Raw genomic sequence first — 24152 nt, forward strand, 5'->3', positions numbered from 1 at the left:
ATGTGATCAGGCATATAGTCACTCTCTTGAACACTATGTGCTTAATTGTCCACTTATTGAGGAATACAGAGTCATGTGTTCTGTTGAGGTTGGCAAGGAGATGTTTGAGGGGAGAGTTAATATAAGAGTTAAGTGTTCTATGTATGTAATAGGTGCAATAATAAGTATGGGTGTTTTGTATGGTGAGTAGGTTGAGTGTTTTGAATATTGGTGGAGTGTGCTGCCTGTAGTGAGAATTTGTTATTCTAACTGCAGCCTTTTGTTGGGTAATTAGTGGTCTGAGATGGTTAATTGTTGTTGAGCCCCATGCACAAATTCCATAGGTGAGATAGGGGTAAATAAGAGAGTGATATAGGGCCATGAGGGCTGACTGTGGAGCACAGTACCGTATCTTCGATAGTATGCCTACAGTCTTGGAAATTTTCTTACTATTATTATTATAATCAAGGAGGAAGCGCTAAACCCGGAGGATTATACAGCGCCTGGGGGGGGGATGTGGAAGGCATTCAGGCTTAATTCGGGGAACTGGAGCACAGATCCAATTCCCTAAATCAAGAGCCCCTCACCAACATCAAGGAACCTTCCTTGAGGGGGGAAATTTTCTTGGAAATTTGTTGTATATGTGTATGAAATTTGAGTCTATTATCAAGGTGGATTCCTAAGAATTTTCCCTCTGTTAGCTTTGTGATAGGTGATCCGTTTATCATTATGTTAAGAGGGACATCTGTAGCTCTGTTACCAAACTGAATGAAGTAGGTTTTGTCAATGTTTAGTGTAAGTTTGTTAGTCCTCATCCAGGTAGATATTTTCTGTAATTCGGTATTTACAGTATTGGCTAGCGTGACTGGGCTCGGGTGAGAGAAGACGTATGTAGTGTCATCTGCAAATAGTGTGGGTTTGAGTAATTGCGAAGCATTTGGTAGGTCATTTATGTATAGGAGAAAGAGAAGAGGGCCAAGGACACTTCCCTGTGGGACACCAACTGTAATTGGTTGTGCGGAAGAGCTTGGCTCAATTCAGGGAACCGGAGCACAGATCCAATTCCCTAGATCAAGAGCCCCTCACCAGTGTCAAGGAACCTTCCTTGAGGGGTTCCATCTGATGTATGGCAGACGAGACCCTGCTGCAGATGCACCTCAGTGAGAACAGGGGTAGTTAGATGAAGAGCTGCATCAATGTGAATGGCCTTAGGATTGAGGTGAGTTCCTGTTATGTAGTATACTGCGTTGCTGTAATAAATTGTATATAAAATAAGGATTTTATATTGCAAGGAAAAAGTGCTTCATAAATGTATAATTAATGTCAGTGTTTTGGGTGGATACGTATAAAATACGGTCAGTTGGACAGGTATTAGAGGAATAACTGAGTATAAGGTGTCATGTCCAGTCACTAGCAGTCGCTGGATAGATGTCCTGGAGTTATGTTGGTGGTTTGCAGTTGAGAGAAGCGAGTTGAGGTGGTGGTGGGGGTATCAGATTTCCCTAGTGTGTGTTTTGGTGGTAGTCAAGTCAGTATATATGCCTAGGTAAGGTATGCTAACTTTATTTAGGTGCTTGCAGGAATGCCTCACCTGTGTGTTTTGTTTTGGTGTTCTATGGGCTGTTGGACCGAAAGGTTTTAGTTATGAGGTGCTTGCGGTGATGCCTCACCATTTTGGGTCATGATTGTGATCTCCAGGACCCACCTGTTTTTTGGATCACCAATGTGGGGTGACTCCAATGTTCCTTGGAATGGCAGTGTAGGTGAAGGCTATGGAGGCCCACCTTTCGAGGGCCATTAGTGAAGACTCCAGTGTTTTCTTCATGGCCACAGTCCCACCAACAAAGTTTGTGTGATAATCTACCCAGGTTTAGGAGTCTGATACTTTTGCCTCCTGCACTCTCCTATTTCTCTCAGAGGTGTGTATTAGGTGTCCAGTTTTGCTTACATAAAATTGCTGTGGGCCACAGGGTTGATAATATTATGTGAGCAAATCAGCTGCAGGAGGCTTACAGGGCCTTACCTGAATTATTACCTGCAAGTAATTTGGGTGAGGTAAGTGGGACTTAAGTCACAGCAGGTTGCTGAACTGTAACTCCTTAGATGCCTACTCCCTACCACTCGCAAAAAGCTAGAACTGACATTAATTTAATAATTATAATATTAAAACCAGGTACTCTGGTAAATTGAAGTTGTGGCCTGTATGTGATTTGGCGTGCTGGGTACACAAAATGTAATTGGTATTAACACTTGCCATTTAATTCCTGTAGATGGATCACCACAACACCTGCCTGACACCTAGACCCTACACTGGCCAGCTAGAGATCCAAATGCAAGGACTAATGGTACTCTTCCCTGTGAGTTATGTTCCTTTCTGCCATTCACATGTAATTCTTGAGGTCCCACAAATTTCCTGTCCCAATTCTTCAGCAGGGGGCATTAATACGGGTTCCTAATTACAAATTCAGGGTGAAAACCCCCAGTCGACTTTCGAAAATGCCTGATTACATTGCACAGCTCAGTCAAGTGTTCACACATTAAATTAAGTATGGCGTCGCCCTCTATGCAGCATCACTTCCCGGCTGTTCTGCCTTCCCCCTCATTCGAAATTTCTTGAAGGGTCCAAATAGCATCACATTTTAATACTCAATTATTATATTATTTATATGCTCTACATTTAGGAAATTATGTAAAAAAATTTCCACAGTTGTGGTTTTCTATGTATAAAAAGAGTGCACGAAGGCAAATAAGGTTAGGATGAGTGCTTGTTGTAACACACACTAATATTCTCCACTATTTCTTACTATTTCTCCACTATTTCTCCACATTTCTTACATTGTGAAGCCCTATGATTTCAGCTATAATTTCAGGTTTTAAAGACTTCCTTTTACCCATAATCAAACATGTATAGCCCCAAAACCGAAGGGAACACCGGACAAAAGATAGGGCGGATGAGAGACAACAGTGCAACACTTCCTCTCATCACGGCAGCCACGTGACCAATGAGAAGTCACTGTGAAGTGTGGCAGCAGGCCGTGACGTCATGCTAATGGCTGCTACCCAGCAGAATGCACTGACGAAAAAGACCTCCCTGTATTATGCCGGGGCGCTCACCTGGCATAATGCTGTGATGAGCACTGTACTTATTCTGCAAGGATATCTCACTGTCCTGCTGATTTGATGAACTTTAAGTCATGAGTTCCTACAGCACCTTTCAAGCATTCTGGGACTATGTCCTTCATTACTCAAGTGGATTTATTAAATGAGGACAGAAATGCAAATGCTTTCTGTATTTTCCCAGTTCCACTGGAAGATTGCTTAATTCCATTGGGGATTTTCCAGTAATAAGATTTAGTGCCTTCTTGAATATTGATCTCAGAATTTTAGATTTTGCCACTGAAGTGGCTAGTTTATTGTGCACCCCATATCCATCATGTGGACGGTAGCGCAAGAGCATATGGATACACAAAAGGCCTAGGAACTAGGCCCCAAAAGGGTTAACAGGTGTACATTTTTTTTTATCTACATATCTCCAGTTTGCTTATGTTATAGGAAATTTAGGAAATTTGCTTAGTATATGTGGTATCTTATTTTTATTAATAAGATATCTTAACATGTCAAATAGTTTATTATACTGTCTGTCTCTGTATTCCTCAATAAGTGGACAATTAAGCATATAATGCTCAAGAGAGTGACCATATGCCTGATCACATAATTTGCAAGTTGCTCCATAAGCATAATTATCTAGGTTCATGTTATCATAGTGGGTTATAGATCTACTCAGGCTTCTAACTGCATTCCTATAACAATCATTTTCATTATTTACTTCTCTCCTAATGTTATATGCTAGACACAGATATACCAAAGTTATATTCTACATTCTCCTTTATCAACTTTATCATGAAGGAGTAATCCAATGTGTGATGGGATCCATAGCAATTGTACATTATTATTATAATCAAAAAGAAGCGCTAAGCCACAAGGACTATACAGCGAGCAATTGTACATTAATTCTTTTGTCCCTGATTTTTGAGTACATATCTATACCTGGCTTCTCCAAAGAGCATGTTGTTGGAGTCATTATCTGAGTCAGTAATGATGATAGTCAAGCTCTGTGTCATAAGTTAGCTTTAGTACCATTAGGATTGCAAACAATTCAGCTTGCAATGTAGATGCCCAGTAGTTAATTCTTATGCCTAGTTCAACAAGTTTATTATCGTTCTTAGCTAGGGAGGTGGCAACAAGAGCAGATGCAGACCTGCCAGAAGACTCCTGTTTAGATCCGTCAGTGTATATAACTTGTGATAACTTATTACTACCAGTTAGGCGAGAAATTTCTTCTTGAGCAGTTGCTTTAACAAGTGATTTAAGAAGGGATTACTAGCAATGAGCTTTGTAGGAGGGACTTGCAGGTATGTGATATTAAATGAACACATCTTCCATGGAGGGGTGAAATGCTCTTGTTGTCTACAGTGATATAGTTCATGCAGGTTTTAAAACTAAATGCAATTGCATGTTTTCACAATCCATTTAGATCTGTGTGTATTTACTTCTATATGCTTAGTAAGATTCATTGTGAAAGTGTCTGGTTCATTTCTTAACATTCTAATACCAAGTACAGTGTTAATCTCAACAATTCTATCACTGATACTAGAAATAACAAGCTCCTTTCTCATATTAAGAACCTTTGTAGATTTGGGACAGCCAAGAATAATTCCGAGAGCTTCATTTTGCATTAACTCCAAGGGTTGGAGAGAACTTTCTCTAGCTAATATCAACATGGGAGCAGCATAATCAGTTAAGGACCTAACATAGGCTATGTACATCATTCTCACGATTCTCACATTAGCATAGTTGGGGGTTGTAGCCAGCAACGATCTCAAGGAGTGTGTCATATTCACTCAATTTTTGGCTATCAGAGAAAGGTGCACACCTCAAGAAATAGGTTAGTCTGTGTAGGATTAGACACCTTGTGAGAAGATATAGGACAAGGACATCATATGTATCTGAATCACTTACCCTTTCAACCATTCTTTTCAGGCCATTCAGTTTGTCCTCAAGGACTGTGTTGGCAGCCTGATTACCCAATGATGCTCCCAGTAAAATGCTCTTAGTGGGGTGGATGTGGTAATTGAGGCATCTGGAAGGATCTCTCTTTGCTGATTTGTCAAGATGATTTCACATTTGGAAGAGTTAAAGGCGAGTCCCAAAGTTTCTCTCCATGACTTCACAAAAGGTATACTACCAGGGACTGCTTAGTACCTGCCAAAGTACCATCATCCATGTACCAAATGTTTAGTTCATTGCTCAGGATGGCTGTGAGTTTTTTACCACTATGTGGAAGATGAATGGGGCAAGTGGGTCTCCCTGCTAGACACACACTAATGAGAGGAGTTCATGCTAGCCAAACAGCAGAGTCAAACTGTTGCTGTGACCAGTTAAAACAAAGGGTTAAAGCCTAGGGGAAAATGATCCTGTACAACTCCTAAAACTACCTCTTTTTCATTAGGTTAAAAAAACTGCCAAGCAATTTCATTGAGAGGAGTCAATGAATTTGCTTGGCAGTTTTTTTTAAAATCTATCCTTCAACCAGAGTGTGACACCGTGATGCATTGTGACTTCAGTGATAGTTAACTTCTAGGCAGTCATACATATATAAGCAATTTAAGCATTGAAAATCCTATAAAAATTCTTCTGGTCCTATTTATTTGATTGTACATAGCATTGTACATAGTACATTGTACATAGTAGGTTGGTAGACAGCAACCACCCAGGGAGGTACTACCGTCCTGCCAAGTGAGTGTAAAACGAAAGCCTGTGATTGTTTTACATGATGGTAGGATTGCTGATGTCTTGTCAGTCTCATAAATATGCAAGATTACAGGCATGTCTTGCTACTTCTACTTACACTTAGGTCACACTACACATACATGTACACATTTATTTATACACACTCATCTGAGTTTTCTTTGATTTTATCTTAATAGTTCCTGGTCTTATTAATTTTCCTTTTATATCCATGGGGAAGTGGAATAAGAATCTTTCCTCCGTAAGCCATGCGTGTTGTAAAAGTCAACTAAAATGCCGGGAACAATGGGCTAGTAACCCCTTTTCCTGTAAAGATTACTAAAAAGAATAAGAAGAAGAAAATTGTCAAAGTGGGAAGTCTGAATGTGCGTGGATGTTGTGCAGATGATAAGAAAGAGATGATTGTGGATGTTATGAATGAGAAGAAGCTGGATGTCCTGGCTTTAAGTGAAACAAAGCTGAAGGGGGTGGGAGAGTTTCAGTGGAGAGGAATAAATGGGATTAGGTCAGGGGTTTCAAATAGAGTTAGAGCTAAAGAAGGAGTAGCAATAATGTTGAAGGATAAGCTATGGCAGGAAAAGAGGGACTATAAATGTATTAATTCAAGGATTATGTGGAGTAAAATAAAGATTGGATGTGAAAAGTGGGTTATAATAAGCGTGTATGCACCTGGAGAAGAGAGAAGTGTAGAGGAGAGAGAGAGATTTTGGGAAATGTTGAGTGAATGCGTGGGGAGTTTTGAATCAAGTGTGAGAGTAATGGTGGTTGGGGATTTCAATGCTAAAGTGGGTAAAAATGTTATGGAGGGAGTAGTAGGTAAATTTGGGGTGCCAGGGGTAAATGTAAATGGGGAGCCTTTAATTGAGCTATGTGTAGAAAGAAATTTGGTAATAAGTAATACATATTTTATGAAAAAGAGGATAAATAAATATACAAGGTATGATGTAGCACGTAATGAAAGTAGTTTATTAGATTATGTATTGGTGGATAAAAGGTTGATGGGTAGGCTCCAGGATGTACATGTTTATAGAGGGGCAACTGATATATTGGATCATTATTTAGTTGTAGCTACAGTTAGAGTAAGAGGTAGATGGGAAAAGAGGAAGGTGGCAACAACAAGTAAGAGGGAGGTGAAAGTGTATAAACTAAGGGAGGAGGAAGTTCGGGTGAGATATAAGCGACTATTGGCAGAAAGGTGGGCTAGTGCAAAGATGAGTAGTGGGGGGGTTGAAGAGGGTTGGAATAGTTTTAAAAATGCAGTATTAGAATGTGGGGCAGAAGTTTGTGGTTATAGAAGGGTGGGGGCAGGAGGAAAGAGGAGTGATTGGTGGAATGATGAAGTAAAGGGTGTAATAAAAGAGAAAAAGGTAGCTTATGAGAGGTTTTTACAAAGCAGAAGTGTTATAAGAAGAGCAGAGTATATGGAGAGTAAAAGAAAGGTAAAGAGAGTGGTGAGAGAGTGCAAAAGGAGAGCAGATGATAGAGTGGGAGAGGCACTGTCAAGAAATTTTAATGAAAATAAGAAAAAATTTTGGAGTGAGTTAAACAAGTTAAGAAAGCCTAGGGAAAATATGGATTTGTCAGTTAAAAACAGAGTAGGGGAGTTAGTAGATGGGGAGAGGGAGGTATTAGGTAGATGGCGAGAATATTTTGAGGAACTTTTAAATGTTAAGGAAGAAACAGAGGCAGTAATTTCATGCACTGGTCAGGGAGGTATACCATCTTTTAGGAGTGAAGAAGAGCAGAATGTAAGTGTGGGGGAGGTACGTGAGGCATTACGTAAAATGAAAGGGGGTAAAGCAGCTGGAACTGATGGGATCATGACAGAAATGTTAAAAGCAGGGGGGGATATAGTGTTGGAGTGGTTGGTACTTTTGTTTAATAAATGTATGAAAGAGGGGAAGGTACCTAGGGATTGGCGGAGAGCATGTATAGTCCCTTTATATAAATGGAAAGGGGACAAAAGAGACTGTAAAAATTATAGAGGAATAAGCTTACTGAGTATACCAGGAAAAGTGTACGGTAGGGTTATAATTGAAAGAATTAGAGGTAAGACAGAATGTAGGATTGCGGATGAGCAAGGAGGTTTCAGAGTGGGTAGGGGATGTGTAGATCAAGTGTTTACATTGAAGCATATATGTGAACAGTATTTAGATAAAGGTAGGGAAGTTTGTATTGCATTTATGGATTTAGAAAAGGCATATGATAGAGTGGATAGAGGAGCAATGTGGCAGATGTTGCAAGTATATGGAATAGGTGGTAAGTTATTAAATGCTGTAAAGAGTTTTTATGAGGATAGTGAGGCTCACGTTAGGGTGTGTAGAAGAGAGGGAGACTACTTCCCAGTAAAAGTAGGTCTTAGACAGGGATGTGTAATGTCACCATGGTTGTTTAATATATTTATAGATGGGGTTGTAAAGGAAGTAAATGCTAGGGTGTTTGGGAGAGGGGTGGGATTAAATTTTGGGGAATCAAATTCAAAATGGGAATTGACACAGTTACTTTTTGCTGATGATACTGTGCTTATGGGAGATTCTAAAGAAAAATTGCAAAGGTTAGTGGATGAGTTTGGGAATGTGTGTAAAGGTAGAAAGTTGAAAGTGAACATAGAAAAGAGTAAGGTGATGAGGGTGTCAAATGATTTAGATAAAGAAAAATTGGATATCAAATTGGGGAGGAGGAGTATGGAAGAAGTGAATGTTTTCAGATACTTGGGAGTTGACGTGTCGGCGGATGGATTTATGAAGGATGAGGTTAATCATTGAATTGATGAGGGAAAAAAGGTGAGTGGTGCGTTGAGGTATATGTGGAGTCAAAAAACGTTATCTATGGAGGCAAAGAAGGGAATGTATGAAAGTATAGTAGTACCAACACTCTTATATGGGTGTGAAGCTTGGGTGGTAAATACAGCAGCGAGGAGACGGTTGGAGGCAGTGGAGCTGTCCTGTTTAAGGGCAATGTGTGGTGTAAATATTATGCAGAAAATTCGGAGTGTGGAAATTAGGAGAAGGTGTGGAGTTAATAAAAGTATTAGTCAGAGGGCAGTAGAGGGGTTGTTGAGGTGGTTTGGTCATTTAGAGAGAATGGATCAAAGTAGAATGACATGGAAAGTATATAAATCTATAGGGGAAGGAAGGCGGGGTAGGGGTCGTCCTCGAAAGGGTTGGAGAGAGGGGGTAAAGGAGGTTTTGTGGGCAAGGGGCTTGGACTTCCAGCAAGCGTGCGTGAGCGTGTTAGATAGGAGTGAATGGAGACGAATGGTACTTGGGACCTGACGATCTGTTGGAGTGTGAGCAGGGTAATATTTAGTGAAGGGATTCAGGGAAACCGGTTATTTTCATATAGTCGGACTTGAGTCCTGGAAATGGGAAGTACAATGCCTGCACTTTAAAGGAGGGGTTTGGGATATTGGCAGTTTGGAGGGATATGTTGTGTGTCTTTATATGTGTATGCTTCTGGACTGTTGTATTCTGAGCACCTCTGCAAAAACAGTGATAATGTGCGAGTGTGGTGAAAGTGTTGAATGATGATGAAAGTATTTTCTTTTTTGGGATTTTCTTTCTTTTTTTTTTTGGGTCACCCTGCCTCGGTGGGAAACGGCCGACTTGTTGAAAAAAAACAAAAAAAAAAACATAGCATTCAGCATTTTGTTTCTCACATAGAGTCCAGACCTTTGAAACCTGAAGACAGAAAATCTCTCTGCATTATGCAACATTGGATCTTCAGTATCATCATCCACCTGGCTCGTAACGTACCACATCAAGCTTTTATTTTTAATCATTTTTTATCTCGTTTCAACAAAAAATTAAAAATTCACTTATAAATACATTGAAAACAACATACAACAGATTTTTTCTGTAATATATTTGTCAGTTGCAAATTATTTTAGCGTAAGGTTGATGAAGTCATATGTCTGGCAGTGAGCATCTGGGGGACTGCAGCTCTACAGCTATGGATGAGCTGCTAGTGTCACTGGTAAAAGAAGTATAAAATCTGTCACTTTAAAATATAAACACACTTTCCCCAGATCCATGTACTATAAGTAGGATTCACATCAATCTAATATGTTGTAAAAACCATTCTGATGTTGAAATTCCCATTCAGTAACAATTTGTCATCATCAGGTATACTATAATTGCTTTTGCTAGCATAGCTTAATTCTAGGAATTCCTCCTCTCTCTATAGTTGCATATGTAGAGTGCTGCTGTAGAAAATTTCAGTGTCAGGAAAGACTGTAAAATTTAGCCTTTCTATCAAGTGATAAATAATTAATGCAGAATCTTTAGAGCAAGCCAAAAATTTTCAGCAGGTTTATTGATCATTTTGTTTAAATGTTAAGACAAATTCCACACATACTCAGTTACTGTCTTGCCAGAAGTGTGCTGACATTATGGTTCAGATTACCCTTAGAATTGTAGCATCCTCATTCCTCTTTTAGAGTGCAGGCACTGTACTTTGTATCTTCAGGACTCAAGTCTGATTAATGGTTTCTGTAAATCTCTTGATAAATGTTACTTTACTTTGCTCACACTCCAACAGCACATCATCTTGAAAACCACTTGTGAGCACATTAGATCGGAACTCTGATCTACTGAGCTCACACAAGCTTGTTGAATGCTCATGCTCATAGCACTCAAAATTTCATTTACCCCACTTCCTGAGATGATCCTTACCCCTCATTCCACTAAGATGTATGTATCCTATTTTTCATCCTATTTGCTCCATCCTCTCTAAGTGCCTAAACTAGGATTTTCCAACCGGAGGTGCATGAACTGTTCCTAGGATACAACATTAGTATTTTATACTATTCTTTGGAAAACAAATCTTTTATTAATTCTATTTAAAAATTGCTTGTGAGTAAAATGCAAAACCATAAGTCTCACTGAACTGTTTATTTTAATGCTAAGACTAAGTAATTCACATATTTTGTTAATCTTGGCTAAATAGATAATTTGTTTTTGTGCACTTCTGAAAATTAATAAAAGAAAAATTGGATATTACATTGGAGGGAGGGAGGGACTATGGAAGAAGTGAACGTGTTCAGATATTTGGGAGTTGACTTGTCAGTGGATGGGTTTATGAAGGCAGAGGTTAACCCTGCAGTTGATGAAGGAAAAAAGGTGAGTGATGCATTGAGGTATCTGTGGAAACAAAAAACATTACCTATGGGGCAAAGAAGGGAATGTATGAGAGTATAATGGTACCAACACTCTTATATGGGTGTGAAGCATGGGTTGTAAATGCTGCAGCAAGGAGGCTGGAGGCAGTGGAGATGTCATGTCTAAGGGCAATGTGTGATGTAAATATTATGCAGAGAATTCGTAGTGTGGAAGTTAGGAGGAAGTGTAGAGTTACTAAAGTATTATTCAGTGCTGAGGAGGGGTTGTTGAAGTGGTTTGGTCATTTAGAGAGGGTGGAGCAAAATAGGATGACTTGGAGGGTGTATAAATTTGCAGTGGATACAGTGGACCCCCATGTGTGTGTTAGATAGGAGTGATTGGAGACATACCGTTGGCCTTACATAACGTTAAATCCGCATACCGATACGTTTTATCGCTAAGATTTTGCCTCGCATACCGCTAAAAAACCCGCTCAACGCTGTTCGTCCGAGATGCGTCTAATGTGCGGCCTTAGCCAGCCTCACATGTTCCGCCGGTGGCATTGTTTACCAGCCAGCCTCTGCGGTAACATCCAAGCATACAATCGGAATATTTCGTATTATTACAGTGTTTTTGGTGATTTTATCTGCAAAATAAGTGACCATGGGCCCCAAGAAAGCTTCTAGTGCCAACCCTACAGGAATAAGGGTGAGAATTACTATAGAGATGAAGAAAGAGATCATTGATAAGTATGAAAGTGGAATGTGTGTCTCCGAGCTGGCCAGGTTGTATAATAAACCCCAGTCAACCATCACTACTATTGTGGGCAACAAAAAGGCAATCAAGGAGCTGTTCTTGCCAAAGGTTCAACTGTGTTTTCGAAACAAGTCGCAAGTGATGGAAGATGTTGAGAGACTCTTATTGGTGTGGATAAATGAAAAACAGGTAGCAGGCAGGAGATAGCATCTCTCAAGTGATCATAAGTGAAAAGGCTAGGAAGTTGCATCAGGATTTAATTAAAAAAATGCCTGCAACTAGTGATGATGTGAGTGAATTTAAGGCCAGCAAAGGTTGGTTTGAGAGATTTAAGAAGCGTAGTGGCATACATAGTGTGATAAGGCATGGTGAGGCTGCCAGTTCGGACCACAAAGCAGCTGAAAAATATGTGCAGGAATTCAAGGAGTACATAGAAAGTGAAGGACTGAAACCTGAACAAGTGTTTAATTGTGATGAAACAGGCCTGTTTTGGAAGAAAATGCCAAGCAGGACCTACATTACTCAGGAGGAAAAGGCACTCCCAGGACATAAGCCTATGAAAGACAGGCTTACTCTGTTGATGTGTTCCAATGCTAGTGGTGATTGCAAAGTGAAGCCTTTATTAGTGTATCACTCAGAAACTCCCAGAGCGTTCAGACAAAAGAATATCCTCAAGGCTAATTTGTGTGTGCTGTGGAGGGCAAACAGTAAGGCATGGGTCACTAGGGACTTTTTCTATGACTGGTTACACCATGCATTTGCCCCCAATGTGAAAGATTACCTAACTGAAAAGAAATTAGACCTTAAGTGCCTCCTGGTGTTAGACAATGCCCCTGGTCATCCTACAGACGTGGCAGAGCGACTTTATGGAGACATGAAGTTCATTAAGGTGAAGTTTTTGCCTCCTAATACCACTCCTCTCCTGCAGCCCATGGACCAGCAGGTTATTGCAAACTTCAAAAAACTGTACACAAAAGCTCTGTTTGAAAGGTGCTTTGTAGTGACCTCAGAAACTCAACTGACTCTAAGAGAGTTTTGGAGAGATCACTTTAATATCCTCAATTGTGTAAACCTTATAGGTAAGGCTTGGGAGGGAGTGACTAAGAGGACCTTGAACTCTGCTTGGAAGAAACTGTGGCCAGAATGTGTAGACAAAAGGGATTTTGAAGGATTTGAGGCTAACCCTGAGAGGAGTATGCCAGTTGAGGAATCAATTGTGGCATTGGGGAAGTCCTTGGGGTTGGAGGTTAGTGGGGATGATGTGGAAGAGTTGGTGGAGGAGGACAATGAAGAACTAACCACTTATGAGCTGATAGATCAACTTCAACAGCCAGAGGCCAGACCTGAGGAAACTGGTTCGGAGGAGGGGAGAGAGAAATTGAAGAAGTTGCCTACTACAAAGATTAAGGAAATCTGTGCAATGTGGCTGAAAGTGCAAACCTTCATGGATGAAAATCACCCTCACACAGCTATTGCAAGCCGTGCTGGTGACTATTACACTGACAATGTTGTGAAACACTTTAGGGAAGTCATAAAGGAACGAGAGGTACAGGCCACTATGGACAGATATGTTGTGCAACAGAAGTCCAGTGACTCTGAAGCTGGCCCTAGTGGCATTAAAAGAAGAAGGGAAGTAACCCCAGAAAAGGACTTGACACCTTAAGTCTTAATGGAAGGGGATTCCCCTTGTAAACATTAAGACTCTCTCCTCCTCCCATCCCATCAATCATCACCAGATCTTCAATAAAGGTAAGTGTCATGTAATTGTGCATGCCTTTTTCAGTTTGTGTGTATTAAAATTAATATTTCATGTGGTAAAAATATTTTTTTTTCATACTTTGGGGTGTCTTGCACGGATTAATTTGATTTCCATTATTTCTTATGGGGAAAATTCATCCGCATAACAATAATTTCGCATAACAATGAGCTCTCATGCACGGATTAATATCGTTATGCGGGGGTCCACTGTATATACGTTTTTCAACCTTCGAAAGTATGTAAAAAAAGTAATTTTTTTTTTTTACATTTGAAAACGTGTAAAAAAACTTTGATCTACTTTTTTTTGTTATATTTGAAAATATGTAAAAAAAAACGTAGATCTGCTTTTGGAGCACTATGCATGTGAACGTAGATCTGCTTGGACAGTTTAAGGGTTAAAGGAGGGGTTTAGGGTAATGGCTGTTTGGAGTGATGTCTAAACTGTCGTATCTGAGCGCCTCTGCAAAGACAGTGATCAGGCGGGAGGGATGGGAGAAGTGTCGAATGATGGTGAAAGTGTTTCTTGGGTCACCCTGCCTCAGTGGGAGATGGCTGGCGTATTGAACTTTTTTTTTTAACACGTCAACCGTCTCCCACTGAGGTAGGGTTACCCAAAAAAAGAAACACTTTCACCATCACACAATCACTGTCTTTGCAGAGGCACACAAATACAACAGTACAAATGTCACTCCAAACAGCCAATATCCCAAACCCCTCCCTGAAAGTGCAGGCACTGTACTTCCCACCTCCAGGACTCAAGTCCGGCTAACTGGTTTTCCTGAATCTCTTCACAAAATATTACCTTACTCGCACTCCAACAGCTCATCAAGTCCCAAACATCATTCGTCTCCATTCACTCTTAACATGCTACAACACTACAATAAAATGTGAATTCAATATATTTTGCATAGTAAGTCAATATTTTTTTAGCTATCAAAAATTTTATGAAATCGGGTGCATAGGTTGGGATAAAATTGGTTTGGGTGCACAAACTAATAAAGCTTAGACAGCCCTGGCCTGAACCATCTCAACAACTCTTCCTCAACCCTCGGATTTGTTTATTAATCTCCATGCTTTGTATTCTCTGCATAACATTCACACCACACATGCCATCTCCGCTGCCTCCAGTCTCTTTTAACAGTGTTAGTACCACTATACTCTCATACTCCCCCCCTCCCTTTTTTTTTTTTTTGCCTCCATGGATATAATTTACTTCCACAATTTTCTTAATACTCCACCCACCTTTTTTTTTTTTTTTCCCCTTGTCTCTTCTATAGTTCGCCTCACTTTTCACAGACCCATCTGCCAAAAGATCCAGGTTTTTCTGTAAACTCATGGGAGTAGCACCTATTCTTTTTGACCATGGCTTTCTGGCAAGGAAAATCCAAGTCAGTACAGTCCATCAGAGTAAGCAATCCCCCCATCCTGAAAAATCATTATATACAGGGTAGGGGCACCATAAAACACTTGCAAAATTCTTTTCTTCTTTCAACAAACTGGCTGTATCCAACCAAGGCAGTGTGGCAAAATAACCATATTTATTTTTAAAATGAATGCTCCTCCTATTATGTTTCATGGGTGCTACTTTAGCATGCAGTCTACCAGCACTTATACACTTCAGCATTACGTTAGTTTTTTTTTTTTAAACACATCGGTCATATCCCACCGAGGCAGGGTGACCCAAGAAGAAAGAAAATACTGTCTTTGCAGAGGTGCTCAGATACGACAGTTCAGAAGTCTCTCAAAAATTGCCAATATCCCAAACCTCTCCTTTAAAGTGCAGGCATTGTTCTTCCCATTTCCAGGACTCGAGTCCGGTTAACTGGTTTCCCTTCTCAAAATATTACCCTGCTCATGCTCCAAAAACCATTTGTCTCCATTCACCCCTATTTAACACGCTCACCCACAAAACCTCCTTCCCTACCCCCCAACCTTTTCGAGGACAACCCTAGGTTAGGTAGCCTCTTGAATTTGAATCCGATAACCTCAGCATAACAAATTTTACCTAACCTAACCTTAAAGTGCAAGTGCTGGTAGACTGCACACTAAAGTAGCACTGTTTCACGTCTCTGGTAGATCATAGTTTATAATTTGCAAGTCTCATAATTTCTTTAATTCATATATGAACAGATTAAAGTCCTGGTAATGATGCATTAAAATAAACACTGAATTTGTGATTTATATTTTATTAAAGTGCTAAAGTTTTCTCTGCACATTTTAAATTAAATGGTTTCAATGTTGCCTTCCTGTGATAACCTATTTTGTCAAGATTTTCAGAAGCTAATCTATCGCCTTCTTTACTGCGACTCCACAACTATGACCATCTTTGCCCAGTGGTATTGTAGACTTGATGGATTCCGTACCAACACAGCATACCTCCAGGCATCTACTGTGTTGTCATCATTTTGCACTTCATTACTACTTTCAACATTTTTTCCACTTATTTTCTTACATAAGTTAATAAAATGAAGAAGTGGTTTAAGGGCCACCCATCCAATACCTGCTCCTCTTCCCAAAGTCTGACAAAAATTCCCATTTATAATGTAGCCCATTATCTTGCGTGAACAGCACTGTAATGGTTCATTTATTTTCATTAACCATGCATTTTCCATCTCTTCTTGAAAAGAAGAATATTTAGCAAGAATTTCCTGTAAAAATAAAAATGTTTTTAGATTAATTTTTTAACACTAGATTGGAACAAACAATATTTGTATTTTAATTTAGCTTGCAGGCTTTTCTATCAAATATTTATTGGAGGAAAAAATATCAGACTAATAATTCTAAGGGAATTATACAGTTAATTATCAACATATATTATTTAATAAATGTATGGAAGAGGGTAAGGTACCTAGGGATTGGCAGAGAGCATGCATAGTTCCTTTGTATAATGGCAAAGGGGACAAAAGAGAGTGCAAAAATTATAGGGGGAGTAAGACAGAGAATAGGATAGCAGATGAACAAGGAGGCTTTAGGAAAGGTAGGGTGTGTGTAGACCAGGTGTTTACAGTGAAACATATAAGTGAACAGTATTTAGATAAGGCTAAAGAGGTTTTTGTGGCATTTGTGGATTTGGAAAAGGCGTATGACAGGGTGGATGGGGGGGGGGGCAATGTGGCAGATGTATGGTATAGGAGGTAGGTTACTGAAAGCAGTGAAGAGTTTTTACGAGGATAGTGAGGCTCAAGTTAGAGTATGTAGGAAAGAGGGAGATTATTTCCCAGTAAAAGTAGGCCTTAGACAAGGATATGTGATGTCACCATGGTTGTTTAATATATTTATAGATGGGGGTTGTAAGAAAAGTAAATGCGAGGGTCTTGGCAAGAGGCGTGGAGTTAAAAGATAAAGAATCACACAAAGTGGGAGTTGTCACAGTTGCTCTTTGCTGATGACACTGTTCTTTGTTCTTGGGAGATTCTGAAGAGAAGTTGCAGAGGCTGGTGGATGAATTTGGTAGGGTATGTAAAAGAAGAAAATTAAAAGTGAATACAGGAAAGAGTAAGGTTATGAGGATAAAAAGATTAGGTGATGAAAGATCGGAGGGAGAGAGTATGGAGGAGGTGAATTCATTCAGATATTTGGGAGTGGATGTGTCTATGAAAGATGAGGTGAATCATAGAATTGATGAGGGGAAAAGGGTGAACGGTGCACTTAGGAGTCTGTGGAGACAAAGAACTTTGTCCTTGGAGGCAAAGAGGGGAATGTATGAGAGTATAGTTTTACCAACGCTCTTATATGGGTGTGAAGCATGGGTGATGAATGTTGCAGCGAGGAGAAGGCTGGAGGCAGTGGAGATGTCATGTCTGAGGGCAACGTGTGGTGTGAATATAATGCAGAGAATTCGTAGTTTGGAAGTTAGGAGGAGGTGCGGGATTGCCAAAACTGTTGTCCAGAGGGCTGAGGAAGGGTTGTTGAGGTGGTTTGGACATGTAGAGAGAATGGAGCAAAACAGAATGACTTCAAGAGTGTATCAGTCTGTAGTGGAAGGAAGGCGGGGTAGGGGTCGGCCTAGGAAAGGTTGGAGGGGGTAAAGGAGGTTTTGTGTGCGAGGGGCTTGGGCTTCCAGCGGGCATGCGTGAGTGTGTTTGATAGGAGTGAATGGAGACAAATGGTTTTTGATACTTGACGTGCTGTTGGAGTGTGAGCAAAGTAACATTTATGAAGGGATTCAGGGAAACCAGCAGGCCGGACTTAGAGTCCTGGAGATGGGAAGTACAGTGCCTGCACTCTGAAGGAGGGGTGTTAATGTTGCAGTTTAAAAACTGGAGTGTAAAGCACCCTTCTGGCAAGACAATAATGGAGTGAATGATGGTGAAAGTTTTTCTTTTTTTTGGGCCATCCTGCCTTGGTGGGAATTGGCCAGTGTGCTAATAAAAAAAAACAAAATATGTTCTAAGTGTACACAAGTCTAAGATTCTCTTGACTAGCCAATACAGCAGGTTGACTATTAAAAATTATGAAGAAGTATTACGTACTTCTTGCTGAAGGCCACCTATATTTTCAACAAATATTGAGCTGCAGCCATAACTAAAAAAGCTATAAAATGGCTCTGGGGGTTAATAATATAATGTATGAAGAAAGGCTAAAAGCACAGCATAAGACATTGCTGATAGGTTGATGAGCCACTGAAAGGACATTACAAAGTTTGTCTGCAGTGGTAGTGAATCAGTAGTGATTTATAAGAGAAGGTAGTAACTGCTACAAACAACAAAAGCTTTAAAAACTATCAGTAGACTAAAGGCTGAAGATGGGACACCATTCCTATGGCTACAAACAGGTAATTATACGGATGGCCCATTGATGTCCAAGTTCAGAGAGTGATCTTCTTGCAAAAAGAGCTTCAGAATCTCCACAGAGTCAAATGCCCCAAATATTTAACTCTGGAGAGGTTAAAGAATGCAAAAAATTCTACAAAAAGATCACCCTATCTACCACTGACGAGTTTTCAGACAGGATCATACTGATTGCCTCCAACTGTTCCGCACTCTCACAATTTACTCTATTCCACTTTTCAGGTGCCTGGTAGCAAGACCCAGGGTAACTTAACACTGAAAGATATTGCTACAGGAAATATCTTTTAGCCCTTGCTCTAAACATATTGGATTTAGAAGCTGCATACTCATTAAATTCATATGGAAAAAATATGGTATTATTATCACACTGGCCGATTCCCACCAAGGCAGGGTGGCCCGAAAAAGGAAAACTTTCACCATCATTCACTCCATCACTATCTTGCCAGAAGGGTGCTTTACACTACAGTTTTTAAACTGCAACATTAACACCCCTCCTTCAGAGTGCAGGCACTGTACTTCCCATCTCCAGGACTCAAGTCCGGCCTGCCGGTCTCCCTGAACCCCTTCATAAATGTTACTTTACTCACACTCCAACAGCACATCAAGTATTAAAAACCATTTGTCTCCATTCACTCCTATCAAACACGCTCACGCATGCCTGCTGGAAGTCCAAGCCCCTCGCACACAAAACCTCCTTTACCCCCTCCCTCCAACCTTTCCTAGGCCAACCCCTACCCTGCCTTCCTTCCACTACAGACTGATACACTCTTGAAGTCACTCTGTTTCTCTACATGTCCGAACCACCTCAACAGCCCTTCCTCAGCCCTCTGGACAACAGTTTTGGTAATCCCGCACCTCCTCCTAACTTCCAAACTATGAATTCTCTGCATTATATTCACACCACACACTGCCCTCAGACATGACATCTCCACTGCCTCCAGCCTTCTCCTCGCTGCAACATTCATCACCCATGCTTCACATCCATATAAGAGCATTGGTAAAACTATACTCTCATACATTCCCCTCTTTGCCTCCAAGGACAAAGTTCTTTGTCTCCACAGACTCCTAAGTGCACCACTCACCCTTTTCCCCTCATCAATTCTATGATTCACCTCATCTTTCATAGACCCATCCGCTGACACGTCCACTCCCAAATATCTGAATACGTTCACCTCCTCCATACTCTCTCCCTCCAATCTGATATTCAATCTTTCATCACCTAATCTTTTTGTTATCCTCATAACCTTACTCTTTCCTGTATTCACCTTTAATTTTCTTCTTTTGCACACCCTACCAAATTCATCCACCAATCTCTGCAACTTCTCTTCAGAATCTCCCAAGAGCACAGTGTCATCAGCAAAGAGCAGCTGTGACAACTCCCACTTTGTGTGTGATTCTTTATCTTTTAACTCCACGCCTCTTGCCAAGACCCTCGCATTTACTTCTCTTACAACCCCATCTATATATATATTAAACAACCACGGTGACATCACACATCCTTGTCTAAGGCCTACTTTTACTGGGAAAAAATTTCCCTCTTTCCTACATACTCTAACTTGAGCCTCACTATCCTCGTAAAAACTCTTCACTGCTTTCAGTAACCTACCTCCTACACCATACACTTGCAACATCTGCCACATTGCCCCCCTATCCACCCTGTCATACGCCTTTTCCAAATCCATAAATGCCACAAAGACCTCTTTAGCCTTATCTAAATACTGTTCACTTATATGTTTCACTGTAAACACCTGGTCCACACACCCCCTACCTTTCCTAAAGCCTCCTTGTTCATCTGCTATCCTATTCTCCGTCTTACTCTTAATTCTTTCAATTATAACTCTACCATACACTTTACCAGGTACACTCAACAGACTTATCCCCCTATAATTTTTGCACTCTCTTTTATCCCCTTTGCCTTTATACAAAGGAACTATGCATGCTCTCTGCCAATCCCTAGGTACCTTACCCTCTTCCATACATTTATTAAATAATTGCACCAACCACTCCAAAACTATATCCCCACCTGCTTTTAACATTTCTATCTTTATCCCATCAATCCCGGCTGCCTTACCCCCTTTCATTTTACCTACTGCCTCACGAACTTCCCCCACACTCACAACTGGCTCTTCCTCACTCCTACAAGATGTTATTCCTCCTTGCCCTATACACGAAATCACAGCTTCCCTATCTTCATCAACATTTAACAATTCCTCAAAATATTCCTTCCATCTTCCCAATACTCAACATACTTATCCCCCTATAATTTTTGCACTCTCTTTTGTCCCCTTTGCCTTTATACAAAGGAACTATGCATGCTCTCTGCCAATCCCTAGGTACCTTACCCTCTTCCATACATTTATTAAATAATTGCACCAATCACTCCAAAGCTATATCTCCACCTGCTTTTAATATTTCTCCCATCAATCCCGGCTGCCTTACCCCCTTTCATTTTACCTACTGCCTCACAAACTTCCCCCACACTCACAACTGGCTCTTCCTCACTCCTACAAGATGTTATTCCTCCTTGCCCTATACACGAAATCACAGCCTCCCTATCTTCATCAACATTTAACAATTCCTCAAAATATTCCCTCCATCATCCCAATACCTCTAACTCTCCATTTAATAACTCTCCTCTCCTATTTTTAACTGACAGATCCATTTGTTCTCTAGGCTTCCTTAACTTGTTAATCTCACTCCAAAACTTTTTCTTATTTTCAGCAAAATTTGTTGATAACATCTCACCCACTCTCTCATTTGCTCTCTTTTTACATTGCTTCACCACTCTCTTAACCTCTCTCTTTTTCTCCATATACTCTTCCCTCCTTGCATCACTTCTACTTTGTAAAAACTTCTCATATGCTAACTTTTTCTCCCTTACTACTCTCTTTACATCATCATTCCACCAATCGCTCCTCTTCCCTCCCGCACCCACTTTCCTGTAACCACAAACTTCTGCTGAACACTCTAACGCTACATTTTTAAACCTACCCCATACCTCTTCGACCCCATTGCCCATCTATCCTCCAATAGCTGTTTATATCTTACCCTAACTGCCTCCTCTTTTAGTTTATAAACCTTCACCTCTCTCTTCCCTGATGCTTCTATTCTCCTTGTATCCCATCTACCTTTTACTCTCAGTGTAGCTACAACTAGAAAGTTATCTGATACATCTGTGGCCCCTCTATAAACATGTGCATCCTGAAGTCTACTCAACAGTCTTTTATCTACCAATACATAATCCAACAAACTACTGTCATTTTGCCCTACATCATATCTTGTATACTTATTTATCGTTTTTTTCTTAAAATATGTATTACCTATAACTAAACCCCTTTCTATACAAAGTTCAATCAAAGGGCTCCCATTATCATTTACACCTGGCACCCCAAACTTACCTACCACACCCTCTCTAAAAGTTTCTCCTACCTTAGCATTCAGGTCCCCTACCACAATTACTCTCTCAGTTGGTTCAAAGGCTCCTATACATTCACTTAACATCTCCCAAAATCTCTCTCTCTCCTCTACATTCCTCTCTTCTCCAGATGCATACACGCTTATTATGACCCACTTTTCGCATCCAACCTTTACTTTAATCCACATAATTCTTGAATTTACACATTCATATTCTCTTTTCTCCTTCCATAACTGATCCTTCAACATTACTGCTACCCCTTCCTTTGCTCTAACTCTCTCAGATACTCCAGATTTAATCCCATTTATTTCCCCCCACCAAAACTCCCCTACCCCCTTCAGCCTTGTTTCGCTCATGGCCAGGACATCCAACTTCTTTTCATTCATAACATCAGCAATCATCTGTTTCTTGTCATCCGCACTACATCCACGCACATTCAAGCATCCCAGTTTTATAAAGTTTTTCTTCTCTTTTTTAGTAAATGTCTACAGGAGAAGGGGTTACTAGCCCATCGCTCCCGGCATTTTAGTCGCGTCATACGACACGCATGGCTTACGGAGGAAAGATTCTTTTCCACTTCCCCATGGACAATAGAAGAAATTAAGAAGAACAAGAGCTATTTAGAAAAACGAGAAAAACCTAGATGTATGAATATATATATGCATGTGCGTGTCTGTGAAGTGTGACCAAAATGTAAGTAGGAGTAGCAAGATATCCCTGTTATCTAGCGTGTTTATGAGACAGAAAAAGAAACCATCATGCAAAACAGTTACAGGTTTCTGTTTCACAGTCATCTGGCAGGACGGTAGTACTTCCCTGGGTGGTTGCTGTCTACCAACCTACTACCTATATGGTATGTAAAGCTGAATATGACCAACCTTGTTTTGTTCATGAATTTTATCAAGGGCATCAGCAGTTGCCTTTTTTATACTTTCACCACTTTGTATAGCTGCAACAATGTCTTTCTCCCTTGCCACTTTTGATCTAGCCTTACGGCGTAAATGCTGGATCCTCCCCTGAAAAAGACATTTAAGATGTATAGCACTGTTCATAAAAATTAAATACATGACTTAAACAAAAATATAAGGAATAAAAATTAACTTTTAAGAGATTAACAAATGAACAGCCTATGGAGGATTTTAGCACAGCTTGTCTTAAGAAGGCTATTTGAAAAGAACTTCGCTCTTCATCGAACATTAGTTCAACTAAGAATAGTTTTCAAGACGTGTACCTTTCAGTTTATTTTTTATCAGTTGGTCGAAGCAAACATTTGCGAGGTCTCAGTATATCAACTCACCTAGCTAATGCAGAAGCTGAGAAAGGAAAAGAACAATTGAGATTTCATTATATTTAAGTAATGGATGGGACAAATAACTTGATTCATGCTTAATGATGAGTAAATTTTTAGTTCATGTGAAAGGTAACTTCTGTCAACAGAATTAAAGAAACAGTGCCTGAACTCCAAAGGATGGATGGGGAAGTTGCAGTTCTGCAAGTCATTTGAATTATGAGTGAGTGATGGTGAATGGGTTGTCTTCACTGGGTCTCCATGCCTTGGTGTGAATTGGTAGATGTACTGAAAAAATGCTGATACTGTACCTTAATTTTATTATGTTCCACCTTCAGTTTTAGTCTGTGCTCAGACTGTGTATCATTATGAAGCAACTCTGTGATGCCTTCCTTTCTATCAGTGGGTTTCATTGTATTCTCTCTAGTTGATATGTCCTCCTCTTCTGGTAGGTAGATCATGGCACATGGCTCCAGAATTCCTTTATACTGCAATATTAGCTTCACCATTACTAAACAACCATGGCTCAGTTTTTGTAGTTCTTCAATGCTGCACCTATGTGAAGGCAATTCTTTAGATTGTGTATCACAAATGTGGGACTTTCTTGGGTTCTCTTCAGTATGTGGACCCTTGCTGGCATCATCTCTAGAGCAAGAACTAATCTCACCAGTAGTTTCCAAAGACATCTGTAACTTCTTGCAAGGAATCTCATCCAAATCATTATCTGCCTTTCTCTTTAAAATGCACTTCTTAAATGCTTTTGTAGCATTTCCAGCCTGTTGAGCTAAACCATTCAACAGTCTTGTATCCCTGAGAACAAAGATATCTCGAGTTCCAGGTTCCCACACTTGTAAAAGCTTCTTCCAGGGAGCATAGAATGGATACTGAACACCTAACTTAATAAAATTATATCTACTGGCAGGTGGTCTTCTAAAGAACTGGATGCGCCTCTGCTCTCCAAGCCATGTTGTATAGCAACTCCCAGCTGGTGTGTCTGGTAGAAGATGAGGTGGCATAGGAGAAAGCATTTCCATATTCAGATTTTGTGATTCCTGTTGGCCCCCGGCAGCACCACCACAGAAAACTAGCGGCATCCACACGCTCATGCCCCAACCTGCAGCTAATACAATATCCCAACCACTACCTGGAAAACAAAAATTCTATATAGTAATTATGTGGTACTGTGTCACCACTATATGCTGTGTTTTGGTTAGCTTTATCCTGCATCTGTTTAGCGCTTCTTTTTGATTATAATAATA

General features: G+C 40.2%; 1 protein-coding gene and 1 long non-coding RNA gene across 6 annotated transcripts in view; one reads left to right on the forward strand and one right to left on the reverse strand.

Annotated features, from left to right (window-relative positions):
- The first annotated feature begins 649 nt into the window (after positions 1–649).
- LOC138853550 (uncharacterized) lies at positions 650–23953 on the forward strand. 4 transcript variants are annotated; one of them, XR_011392719.1, is made up of 4 exons: positions 650–1198; positions 2250–2336; positions 5020–5215; positions 23816–23951. It is a non-coding gene; the product is annotated as an uncharacterized lncRNA (long non-coding RNA). The 4 variants fall into 4 exon arrangements; XR_011392717.1 differs by lacking the exon at positions 650–1198 and adding an exon at positions 1364–1898; XR_011392718.1 differs by lacking the exon at positions 650–1198 and adding an exon at positions 1365–1525.
- Pop1 (POP1 ribonuclease P/MRP subunit) overlaps positions 15571–24152 on the reverse strand; it is a 40551-nt gene continuing 31969 nt past the window's right edge. The window contains exons 8-10 of one of the 2 annotated variants that reach the window (XM_070090889.1): positions 23205–24037; positions 22484–22621; positions 15571–16048 (exon numbers count right to left, since the gene is read on the reverse strand). In XM_070090889.1, the coding sequence (XP_069946990.1) occupies positions 15698–16048; positions 22484–22621; positions 23205–24037 (1322 nt within the window). In that variant the 3' untranslated portion in view covers positions 15571–15697. Of the gene's footprint in view, positions 16049–22483; positions 22622–22836; positions 22919–23204; positions 24038–24152 lie in introns of those variants that run through there. The other variant, XR_011392716.1, reaches the window with a different exon arrangement.

Source organism: Cherax quadricarinatus, chromosome 33, assembly GCF_038502225.1.
Source record: "Cherax quadricarinatus isolate ZL_2023a chromosome 33, ASM3850222v1, whole genome shotgun sequence".
Lineage (NCBI taxonomy): Eukaryota > Metazoa > Arthropoda > Malacostraca > Decapoda > Parastacidae > Cherax > Cherax quadricarinatus.